At 39.7% G+C, this 13,270-nt stretch overlaps 1 protein-coding gene across 1 annotated transcript in view; it reads right to left on the bottom strand.

The window, feature by feature from the left end:
* Positions 1 to 1,054: 1,054 nt before the first annotated feature.
* The window catches only part of LOC128652759 (protocadherin-16), a 342,864-nt gene continuing 330,648 nt past the window's right edge, over positions 1,055 to 13,270 (bottom strand). The window contains exons 21-22 of the mRNA XM_053705690.1: positions 6,781 to 6,922; positions 1,055 to 6,525 (exon numbers count right to left, since the gene is read on the bottom strand). Of these exons, the coding sequence (XP_053561665.1) occupies positions 3,926 to 6,525; positions 6,781 to 6,922 (2,742 nt within the window). The 3' untranslated portion in view covers positions 1,055 to 3,925. The remainder of the gene's footprint in view (positions 6,526 to 6,780; positions 6,923 to 13,270) is intronic.

Genomic DNA, 13,270 nt, shown 5'->3' with positions numbered 1-13,270 from the left:
TTGACATGTACGAGAAACATGTAGGTCACAGTAGTAAATTTTTAACTATGAATGAGAACATGGATAATCTCCATAGGCTCAGACTTGTACTATCTTCATGGTAGGTAAATATAAAGCAGAGGCAGAATAAAGTCTGCAGTGATGTCATTAATGTCTCAGACTAATTATTCAGTAGGGCTTCTGTTGTTTAAGAGATTGGGGATAAGCCTGATGGTGCTCTAGGATTCTAGCTTTGCCCAGAGACATTCTGTAATAATTATTTGTTGTTATTTTCTAGCACAGGAGATTTTTCATTCTTCATAAATGAGATCCCTGGGTCAAGTCCTTATTTTATTTTTCCTTCATAGGCCTCATAAGAAATAAGCTTTTAAGTCCAACAATTGCCTTACAGCTGATAACAGCCTAAGACACAGAACCTTCCCTGATTTTCAAAACTTAAAAGTTGTCTGGATGCTTGTGACATTCCCAGCTCTTCAATTTCTAACATTAGGGTTAGGGTGGGTTCTGCTTCAGCTTGTATCTTTGCTCAGGCCAAAGATTTGCTTTACTTGTTTTTTAACCCTTGATCTGGAGAAAGGTTTAGGACTGTTACCCTATTGATAATGCTTTTCCGTTTATGTTTTGTTAATATTCTCTCAAGGTTGACATTTCCAGATGGTGTAAGCTCATTATTGTTGCTGCTATAATTCATTTATAGATCCTATGAATAGGCACACTGAGTCTGCTTTGGAAGGAAACTATTTCAGTATAATGGATCTAATCAGGCACACTATTGCTGTTTGCCTGTCCTATTATAATAATGTATGTATAAATGTATGATGCACTTATTGAAACTCACTGCATGGTTGCAAATGTCACAGCTATTGTTGTTCTAGTCTGATACAGTAGTAATCATCCTGATACAGGAATAATAGTGATAATAAAAATAAAAAAACACTGATGTTATATTAAAGTTTTAACATTTGAGTCCTTAAATCTCCCACTATTTATGCACTACAGGCTTTTCTCCCTCCACTCTCCCGATCTGCTAGCAAATTAGCACACAACACACCTCTTTCCATTCTCATTTATTTTATTGTTTTTTTACAAACAGGTTTCAATTTATTAAAATGAAACTATGTATAAAACTTGGCACTTGTGAACTGGTGTCACGAGAGGAGTCAAAGTCTAAATACTGGTGATCCCCTCGCATCCAACATCCACCCTGTAATACAGATGTACCCACCCCACCCCACACATTAAGAAGTCTAAATACACAAAAAATGTAACATAAGCTGCTGGTTTTTCTGAAATATAATAAATAAGGGTCTGAAATGAGTTGACAATACACAGACATCTGGTAATATTGACGGCTAAAGGCTTTACTACGTGGTGTGCTCTAATCTGTGATACGAGGGAAAAATCCCTCAACGTCACATAGTGAGGAGGCGGCAGGGGCAGTATGAATGCATGGAGAGGTGTGGTAATTCATACACTGGGGAAACAGAAGGCAATTTGTACTTTGGGGAGAGAGGTCATAATTTACAAAAACACACATTAATGAAGAGCCAGCAATATATTTTAGGATCCAGGAAATAATTTTGAAGACAGAACTAGAATTGTAGGCGTTATGACACCTGGGCTTCTGTGATTTGTCAGGCCTCTGATTATTGTACTTTGTTATTTAGTGGTACTCGATAAGACATCTTATACACTTTTCTTAATGGAATGGTTATGTGGCTTTATCAGCCAGGACGATGCCTTCTTGTGTTCAATAACTAAATAGACATGGACCTGAAAGGACCAAGTAAAACAATAACCTGTTCTATAAAAAGATGACAAGCAGATGAATATTAAAACATAAATATAGTGATTATCAACATAAAAATGTGTAAAACATAACTGAAGTATTTGCTGACCTAGTTATTTGGGGGACTCCTGCTGGACTCTGCTAATTATATCAACCATCAAACAAATTTTGGTAGAAATGCTTTCCTATTTAACAATGAGATTTGCGCCTGTGATACTGTCACATATTATTGACGAATATTCACTCTCCTTCCAAAGGATACAACTATTTTAGCTGCCTTAAAAAAAAACTGTCTAATTCTTAAATAATAATACATCTCATAGATCTACCGCTTAGCTTCAATCAGAGAGAGATTCCTGTGTACAATGAAACTTCCCTGATAACGCAGATATAACTAGGGACAGAAATATTCCTGCTGTACATGTCACATCTTACAGGCATACTTTAGCAGGAGAGGGTTCGTCAGAAGAAGGTGGTGAATGAGAAGAAAGAAGAGATTTTGGCACAAATGAAAAGTTGGGTAAGCTGCCACTGTGACAAAAGAGAAGGGGCATTTAATTCTCTACCCAGCGCTTGTTTAAATAGACACACTTCCTAGCAGCTTATTGCTTATTTTGTTTAATTAAGGTCAAAATCACAAAACATGCTTTTGTAGCTCTGGATTCTACAGGAGAGAATGCTCCATATTGCACAGTGAGATGCCACAGACCCTAATGCTAGCATTGCCTCTCTAGACATAGGTCGTGAGCTGGTTACGGGCCCCATCCTGAGACACAACAAGGAGAAGCTGCCTAGTATAGTCTAACAGTGCAGTCTGTGTACTATAGCACGTGTTCCATCCAACAGAAGATTTGATTTTTATATCAAGTCAATCTGACTTTATTGCACCTTAATCTACTCTTATAAAGACAGATAATCAAACACATAGGGGAAAGAACATATAAATGTACCTGATGCACACCCACCCAGTGGGGGTGTTATTGCTAGTTGCCTGTAGGGATCCTAATAAATCATATGCGGTAGCCTTTAATCAACCTTCCACACTAACCCATACCCAAAAGTATTGCTCTTTTTACATGCTACACCATGACACTTTCTATTATTCAATTATTTTAATTGTGTAGCCACATAAATAAATTTAGCCAATACTGAGTGGTGTAGAGAGATCACATTTCTAGTGAACTATAACTTATTTTTACTTTTAGTGAAATTCCACTATTTGGAAGATTTTCTGCACTGTACTTTCTAATAAGAAATGTGCCACTAGTAATAAAACACAGCTGATGTCCCTCTCATAACACACATATGTCTGTTCTGTCTAAGGCTAAGGTGCATTGTACCTCGTATTTACCTTTAGACATTCTACTTAATTCAAACCTCCTTGAGTCCTGGTTGTGTCCTCTACAGTGACACATACCTTCTTAAACTTTCTTTGTAAATCCAAAGTTCCTGAAAAATGCTCCTAACTAGCTCTCATGTTCCTAACAAGGTAACTTCTAAAAGCCTAACCATCCATGCCAGAAATTCTCTTAATCTTTCCATTATTCTATGTAGGTCATAAATTTATGTGTAGACTTGATCCATTTATCCCGCTTCAGTTTGCATGTTACTGTGTCAATCACAGCCCTTTATACATTGTATGAAGATGCTAGTGGGAAGATCCTACCTGAGATTTAATATAATCTCAATGAAACAATTATGTTGCACCCTAGGTATTGTTATGTAGCTGCCTAGCTTGATCTCGATCTTAGGGGGTATCTATTGATTAAAATATAAATGATACCATAAGAGGTGTCTACACACTATAGAAAATGCTGTCTCATTGTCCAAGTACACCATCCATGTGTGGGTTCCAACCCCTGGTCAACAGAGGGGACACATGAAGGAAGGTAAAGGAGGTGCTTTTTCCAGTCAGTGCATGGTGAGTGCCCCATTAATGAGGCAAGGTTTGGGCTGAGAGCACCATACAAATGGTAAGTTGTTTCCCATTTTGGACAGTATTTCCACTGGGATAATAATATAAAGGTGTAAAAAAAAACAGACATCTGTAGGCAGCCTTGGTTCTCAACAGAACTGACAGTGGTATTTTTTTCTGTTATTCTTTTATTTTTACCTCCCTCCTTTTTTTTTAAGTCCTTATATCCTGAGTTCCCCATCACCAACAGGGTCCAAGCTATGCTCAGTGCTGAGGACAGATGCTGGGGGTGCTTGGGATATGCCAAAAGGAGATACAACAGGGGAACGTGCTGCAAGTGGGGAGAGAGATGGAGAGAAACTTGGGGGAATTGCTGATGAGAGAGAGGCATCATTAGTGATAGGGGAACGGCGTAGAGATGAGAAGTGAGGAAAGGTCCTAGCCACAGCTGGTTTAGGAAGCACGGTTTTGGCTCCTGGGTGGGCCACTGAAGTTATAAGAGGAGGTGGGTCAATGCGTGGTTGTGGTACAACTTTTGGTTTTGGCTGAAATGGTCTTCTAAGTGTTGATTCATCTTTCAGACGGGCTATTTCCATGAAGACGCTGGCTAATGGCTGAAACTGAGGGCACCAGTTGAGCAGGTAATCCCAGTTGTAACTTCCACGTAACTCCTCATCACTGGCAACAATGGCAGTAAGAGAACCTTCAACAGTTGGCTTGCCATCTTCAGGGAAAGAGTAATCCTTGGGGTTGGATATGTTAAGTCCACAACCCACCCCCATAAAAGCTCCTCCTACCCCTCCATCATCCCTATAGAGTTGGGACTGACTTGATCCTTTCTTACTTTTAAACCATTGGCCAGTGTCCATAGAGGGATCACAAGAGATATCAGAGAGTTGATCAGCATCCTGCTGTATTCCAGAGTCTGGCCCCCGAGCAGAGATGTGTTCCTGCATGGAGGATGTAATACTTGCAACTCGTGGGTATTCATTGATCATACGAATTTCATCATCTTCAGCAGCTTCCGCTGAACCACGACCACTAGAATGTGATGGGTCCAAGGAGCCACCCCTTGTGTATGGCCCGTCTCCAGCAGAAGTTTCCATGGAGTAGCCAGGAAGTGTTTGGTGGTAGATGCGATCACCACTGGCTATTGCTTTGTCATGTCCTATTCTCTGTAAGGTATTTCCTTGCATAGTGTCCAGGTGTGCATCAGATTCCTGGCATTTCTTCTGAATCCCCCTAGACCTGCAGACTACTAGCACAATGGCCACTATAGCTAAAACCACCACTACTGCCAGTGAGGAAGCAACAGATACAATGAGTAGCAGGTTCAAATCAGGTGCCAGCCCAAATGATGTGTGTGTTATGTCTATAGTAACTTGAGCCACAGAAACACGGGAGGAGGGTAAAGGGCTGTGGGCATGAACTTCCATGGTCATTTCTCTTGTCTCTCGCTTGGAACGACCAGAGTGGTGCCTCTGGCTATCCACTTTAAGATAGACATGTCCTGTAGTTTCATTGATTCCAAAATATGGGGAAGTTTTTGAAAATGAGTAGAGAACCACACCATCAGCACCTTCATCCTCATCTGTTGCTTGCACACGTCCAATATTCTGCCCTTTCAAAGAACCTTCAGGAACCTCAAAATTGAAAGAAGGTGCTAGAAATACTGGGTCATATTCATCTTCACCAGTCACAAGTACTTGAACTGTGACTGTGGCTGAGAAGTTACCAGCATCTACAGCTCTCACTATCATATTAAATGCTTTTGTGCGTTCATAGTCAAAGCTCTGTCTTGAGCGTAGCTCTCCTGATGTCCTGTTGACCAAGAAAGCATCCTTTCCTGTCATTAACCCTGGTTCTACAACTGGTATGTCCAGCACTGTATAGAGAAGCTGACCAAACGCTCCAGTGTCCAAATCGATGGCATGAATAATAGTGAGTGGTGTGTTTGCTGGCTGGTTTTCCCTCACACTGGTGGTTAGAACCTGCACAGGGAAGTAGGGCTTATTGTCATTAATGTCACGCACCTCCACAGTTACAGGAACAAGGGCAAAATTGGTAGGACCCTCTTTTGCATCATAGGCTAGAACCACCAGAGCATGAAGAGCTTGCATTTCCCTATCCAGGGGGCGGACCAGCCTTATAGCCCCTGATGCCTCATTAATCTGAAACAGTCGTTTTTCATCTCCAGATGTGATCTGATAGTGGATCATACCATTGTTACCAGAGTCAGAGTCCTGTGCCAAGACTCGCAACACCTCAGAGCCAACAGGAGCTGCCTCGCTTATAAGGACACTGTATTCTGGCCGTGGAAAGACTGGTGGGTTATCATTAACATCCTGGATTATTATGGAAACAGGTACTGAGCGACCCTTCTGTGGTAGGCCACGGTCAGAGGCACCTAGGGTCAGATTATAAAATGTAATTGATTCAAAATCCAAAGGATCAGCCAAGATGATGGCGCCAATGCGCTGGAAATGACCATTCCACAACCGCAGGCTGCTCTGTACTTGGAATGCATTGCCTGTGTTCCCGGACAGTATTGTGTAATCTAGTCCTGAGTTCTCATGGTTTAGGTCAGCATCAGTGGCTTCCAGGATCAAGACAGTACTACCCAAAGGAAGGTTCTCTGGCACAGAAACGGTGTACTGCGACTGTGGAAAGGTTGGAGCATGATCATTGACATCTGTCACTAAAATCTGCACAGTAGTGAGGGAGGTGAGGCTTGGGAAGCCGTGGTCACAAGCTTGTACCAATATATCCATCATTGGACTCTTCGGGTCCAGAACCACAAGCTCACTGGTGAAAATGGTTCCTGCAATAAAGAACAAAGATGGCATCATAAAGTAGCCTCCAGCAAATTTACCCAAGCCCTAGGGCCCCTATTTAACTGCATTGTAACTATGATTGGACAACTAGGACCTTCACTTTAATCTAAATTAAATATATCATATTTTAATTAAATATATCATATTTTAATATAGCTAAATTTATTAATTTAATATTATAACTGTCCCTGAGGGCAAGAATCTTTGTAAGAGGGGGTTTATGAATAGCTATATGACATTACCATTTTCTGGGTGGATGTGAAATGCTCCATTGCTGCCAGACACTATGCTGTAAGTGACTTTTCCGTTATCCCCCGAGTCTCGGTCGGTGGCAGTGATAGTGATGACTGGTGTTCCTGCAGGAGTGTGTTCCATAACTGGAACCTGTCAATAATGATGTGTAATTAGTATTATTGTCATCATGATCATCAAGTATTATTGTCATCATGGTCATCATCTACTTATGCAGTAGTGCAATGACTAAAAACAGATTTATAGCAGACTAGAGTTTATAGCTATGCTGGTTATCTATATGAAATAATCAGTATCTATATGCATTGTATGAAACTGATCACGGATACACTGGGTTATTAAGCCGAGTAGTTATATAGATAGACTGATCATCACTAACACTACATGAATAAACTATGGATCACTAACAGATCATAAATACACCATATTGTATAGCTTCATTTAGTGTTTATATGCACTGGCAATTAATAGTCTGCATTGCATAGATATATTGAGTATCTGCTTGTACTGATCAATAATATACTGAAATGTCCAGTTTCAATGTGTATCTGCATGCTCTGGTTATTAATATACATAGTGTATGCAGGATCTGTTAGCACTTTAATAAATAATAATAAAATGTGTCCACTGTTCATCATTAAAACAAGAAGATAAAGAACAAAAAATGGATGCCTTCCACCCCCTCAGCACATACTGAAAGGAAAGGGAGCAGAAGGCATCGAAACATCAAAAGAGGTTAAACATGGAGTAATTAAATGTTTGCACCTGTTTAATATAGTTTAATGATAGGACATCATATGAAGCTAACTGAGGTAGGTCTTTAAACCCACCTGTCTAATATAGTTTAATTATAGGAAATCATAGGAAGCTAACTGAGGTAGGTTTTCAAACCCACCTGTCTAATATAGTTTAATTATAGGAAATCATAGGAAGCTCACTGAGGTAGATCTTCAAACCCACATGTCCAAGACAGTTTAATTATAGGAAATCACAGGAAGCTAACTGAGGTAGGTTTTCAAACCCACCTGTCTAATATAGTTTAATTATAGGAAAACATAGGAAGCTAACTGAGGTAGGTCTTCAAACCCACCTGTCTAATATAGTTTAATTATAGGAAATCATAGGAAGCTCACTGAGGTAGGTCTTCAAACCCACCTGTCTAATATAGTTTAATTATAGGAAATCACAGGAACCTAACCGAGGTAGGTCTTCAAACCCACCTGTCTAATATAGTTTAATTATAGGAAAACATAGGAAGCTAACTGAGGTAGGTCTTCAAACCCACCTGTCTAATATAGTTTAATTATAGGAAATCATAGGAAGCTCACTGAGGTAGGTCTTCAAACCCACCTGTCTAATATAGTTTAATTATAGGAAATCACAGGAACCTAACCAAGGTAGGTCTTCAAACCCACCTGTCTAATATAGTTTAATTATAGGAAATCATAGGAAGCTGAGATAGGTCTTCAAACCCACCTGTCTAATATAGTTTAATTATAGGAAATAATAGGAAGCTAACTGAGGTAGGTCTTCAAACTCATCTGTCTAATATAGTTTAATTATAGGAAAGCATATGAAGCTAACTGAGGTAGGTCTTCAAACTCATCTGTCTAATATAGTTAGCTCCCTATATTGTCCTATAATTAAACAATTTTAGACATGTGGGTTTGAAGACCTACCTCAGTTAGCATCCTATGATTTCCTTTAATTAAACTATATTAGACATGTGGTTTTGAAGACCTACCTCAGTTAGCTTCCTGTGTTTACCTATCATTAAACTATATTAAACATTTGGGTTTGGAGACCTACCTCAGTGAGCTTCCTATGATTTCCTATAATTAAACTATATTAGACATGTGGTTTTGAAGGCCTACCTCAGTGAGCTTCCTATGATTTCCTATAATTAAACTATATTAGACATGTGGTTTTGAAGACCTACCTCAGTAAGCTTCCTGTGATTTCCTATAATTAAATATATTAGACATGTGGGTTTGAAGACCTACCTCAGTTAGCTTCCTATATTGTCCTATAATTATAGTAAATCACAGGAAACTAACTGAGGTAGGTCTTCAAACCCACATCTCTAATATAGTTTAATTATAGGAAAATATAGGGAGTTAACTGAGGTAGGTCTTTAAACCAACATATAGGAAATCATACACCTAGATTTAGAGTTCTGTGTTAGCCGTCAAAAGCAGCGTTAAGGGGTCCTAACGCTGCTTTTGGCCACCCGCTGGTATTTAGAGTCAGGCAGGAAAGGGTCTACCGCTTACTTCCCTACCGTGATTCCAGGCTACCACAGATCCCCTTACGCCAATTGCGTATCCTTTCTTTTCAATGGGATCTGCCTAACGCTGGTATTTGGAGACTCCAACCGGAATATAAAGCTCTTAATTACTGTGCTCTAAAGTACACTAACACCCATAAACTACCTATGTACCCCTAAACCGAGGCCCCCCACTATAAAAAATGTTTTTAACCCCTAATCTGCCGACCGGACACCGCCACCACCTACATTATACCTATGAACCCCTAATCTGCTGCCCCCAACATCGCCGACCCCTATATTATATTTATTAACCCCTAATCTGCCCCACCCCAACATCGCCGCTACCTTACCTACACTTATTAACCCCTAATCTGCCGACCGAACCTCGCCGCCACTATAATAAATGTATTAACCCCTAAACCTCTGCCCTCCCTAACATCGCCGCCACCTACCTACAATTATTAACCCCTAATCTCCCGCCCGCACCATCGCCGCTACTATAATAAAGTTATTAACCCCTAAGCCTAACTCTAACCCTAACACCCCCCTAACATAAATATAATTTATATTAAACAAAATAATATTGCTAAAATTAACTAAATTATTCATATTTAAAACTAAATACTTACCTATAAAATAAACCCTAATATAGCTACAATATAATTAATAATTACATTGTAGCTATTTTAGGATTTATTTATTTATTTATTTTACAGGCAACTTTGTATTTATTTTAACTAGGTACAATAGCTATTAAATAGTTATTAACTATTTAATAGCTACCTAGTTAAAATAAATACAAAATTACCTGTAAAATAAATCCTAACCTAAGTTACAATTAAACCTAACACTACACTATCATTAAATTAATTAAATAAATTACCTACAATGACCTAAAATAAAATACAATAAAATAAACTATTCTATAATACAAACCCCCCCCCCCCACTAAATTACAAAAAATAAAAAAGAATTACAAGCAGTTTAAACTAATTACACCTAATCTAAGCCCTCTAATAAAATAAAAAAAGCCCCCCAAAATAAAAAAATTCCCTACCCTATTCTAAAATACAAAAGTAATCAGCTCTTTTACCAGCCCTTAAAAGGGCTTTTTTGCGGGGCCTTGCCCCAAAGTAATCAGCTCTTTTGCCTGAAAATAAAATACAATACCCCCCCCCAACATTACAACCCACCACCCACATACCCCTACTCTAACCCACCCAACCCCCCCTTAAAACTATCGCTAACCCCCTGAAGATCATCCTACCTTGAGTCGTCTTCACTCAGCCGAGCCGAATTCTTCATCCAAGGTGCGCAGAGGAGGTCCATCATCCGGTAGAAGTCTTCATCCAAGCGGGGCAAGAAGAGGTCCTTCATCCGGTAGAAGTGTTCATCCAGGCGGCGTCTTCAATCTTCATCCATCCGGAGCGGAGCGGTGCCATCTTCAAAGGAGCCGACGCGGAGCCATCCTCTTCTACCGACGGACTAACGACGAATGAAGGTTCCTTTAAGGGACGTCATCCAAGATGCAATCAGCCAATCAGATTGAAGTTCAATCTGATTGGCTGATCCAATTGTTTTGTATTGTATTTTATTTTCAGGCAAAAGAGCTGATTACTTTAGGGCAAGGCCCCGCAAAAAGCCCTTTTAAGGGCTGGTAAAAGAGCTGATTACTTTTGTATTTTAGAATAGGGTAGGGAATTTTTTATTTTGGGGGGCTTTTTTATTTTATTAGGGGGCTTAGATTAGGTGTAATTAGTTTAAACTGCTTGTAATTCTTTTTTATTTTTTGTAATTTATTGGGGTTTTTTTTATTATAGAATAGTTTATTTTATTGTATTTTATTTTAGGTAATTGTAGGTAATTTATTTAATTAATTTAATGATAGTGTAGTGTTAGGTTTAATTGTAACCTAGGTTAGGATTTATTTTACAGGTAATTTTGTATTTATTTTAACTAGGTAGCTATTAAATAGTTATTAACTATTTAATAGCTATTGTACCTAGTTAAAATAAATACAAAGTTGCCTGTAAAATAAATATAAATCCTAAAATAGCTACAATGTAATTATTAGTTATATTGTAGCTATATTAGGGTTTATTTTATAGGCATTTAGTTTTAAATAGGAATAATTTAGTTAATTTTAGCAATATTATTTTGTTTAATATAAATTATATTTATGTTAGGGGGGTGTTCGGGTTAGTTTAAGGGGTTAATAACTTTATTATAGTAGCGGCGACGGTGCGGGCGGGACATTAGGGGTTAATAATTGTAGGTAGGTGGCGGCGATGTTAGGGAGGGCAGATTAGGGGTTAATATGATTTATTCTAGTGTTTGCGAGGCGTGAGTGCGGCGGTTTAGGGGTTAATAAGTGTAGTTGGGTAGCGGCGACGTTGGGGGGGGCAGATTAGGGGTTAATAAATATAATATAGGTGTCGGCGGTGTTAGGGGCAGCAGATTAGGGGTTCATAGGGATAATGTAGGTTGCGGCGGTGTCCGGAGCGGCAGATTAGGGGTTAATAGTATAATGCAGGTGTCAGCGATAGCGGGGGCGGCAGATTAGAGGTTAATAAGTGTAAGGTTAGGGGTGTTTAGACTCGGGATTCATGTTAGGGTCTTAGGTGCAGACTTAGAGAGTGTTTCCCCATAGGAAACAATGGGGCTGCGTTAGGAGCTGAACACTGCTTTTTTGCAGGTGTTAGGTTTTTTTTCAGCCCAAAATGCCCCATTGTTTCCTATGGGGAAATCGTGCACGAGCACGTTTTCCCAGCTTACCGCTACCGTAAGCAATGCTGGTATTGAGGGTTGAAGTGGAGCTAAGTTAGGCTCAACGCACCCTTTTTTGAGCCTAACGCAGCCCCTCAGACAACTCTAAATACCAGCGTTGTTGGAAGGGTGTGTTGGCAAAAAAAGCAGCGTTAGCTACGCGGGTCTTTATAGACAAAACTCTAAATCTAGGTGATAGGAAGCTGAGGTAGGTCTTCAAACCTACGTCTAATATAGTTTAAAATTTTGGAATCCCACCACTGAGTACAATAGTAGTATAAGGCAGCTGGCTCCTGTTACCCCCTAGCTGACAAGTAAACACAGTGAGTTCCGTGTAACAACTATGTTGTTTTCTACTCACTTTATTTAAGCTAAGGGAGTTAAGGTTCTTGGCTCTTTCTCCTTGGATCTTCTCCTGAGAATTTTCCCTCCCTTGTTGTTTTTTTTTCCAGGTTGTTAGTGGCGGACATTAAAGCTAAATAGGTTCTTTAGGTTTGCTGGTTCATCGCTGGAGGAAGGAAAGGGATAGTTGACCTAATCTTTGTAAGGCCTTGGATAGTAAGTTCAGCACTTCCGGGTTATTAGTTTGCTGTATGGTTTATTAGCCTGGTGCCGTATAGGTTGGAGTTGCCCAGCACATGTTATCTCCTACTAGTGGGAGGTCATGGCCCACAGTTTTTGGAGTACAGGGTCCTTTAGTGTGGCAGTTGGGCTAATTGGCACATCGGCCCTACCCCACGGGTCTGCTGGCTGATGATCACTAAGGTGCTTGTGACTAGTGCTGGGGGCGGGGCCTTGCTTGGCTCTCCTAAACTCAATTCAATACTTGGCCTCTAGCTATATAGGGTTTTTGCTAGGGGCTCAGATGCCGCCACCGTATAGTTGACTTTGCGAAAGTCTTAGTTACAATTTTGTTAAAATTGTTAAATAAACGTGACCATGCCATATAGTATCAAACCAAAATGCAATACAAAGTATGATTTTTATTTTGTACTTTAAACAGGATTTAAAGGGTTTATTGTGCTGGAACGTATGTGTCTCTCCTTCACCACTAAAAGAAACATAGGGAATGTCCCTTAGCGAGATACGTAGATCTAACTGGACATTTTGCCTTTCCAGAATCATTTAAAAGATCTTTTCAGACAATCTTGAGTTTTGGAGAATCAGGCCCAGATAGAGAAAGGTAAAGAATAGTACATGTATGCATGTACGTACAGGCAGCACCACGTGACATAGTGTGATATACGTTTTATATATAATTAGATTGTTGCAAGTTGTCAGCACACAAAGGCCCTTTTGTGAGGAACAGTTGAAAGCTCTGTACATGGGAATGCGAGAATAGATATAGCTTGTGGGCCTAGAGGAGGGGGCTGGTGGGAACATATTGGCAGAGCTATAACATAGGGCTAGTGACTTTGAGGGCCATGTATGTGTTGGACAATATT

Source organism: Bombina bombina, chromosome 3 (assembly GCF_027579735.1).
Source record: "Bombina bombina isolate aBomBom1 chromosome 3, aBomBom1.pri, whole genome shotgun sequence".
Classification (NCBI taxonomy): Eukaryota; Metazoa; Chordata; class Amphibia; order Anura; family Bombinatoridae; genus Bombina; species Bombina bombina.
Note: the sequence above shows the minus strand (reverse complement) of the source record. Positions and strands in the feature narration are given on the sequence as shown.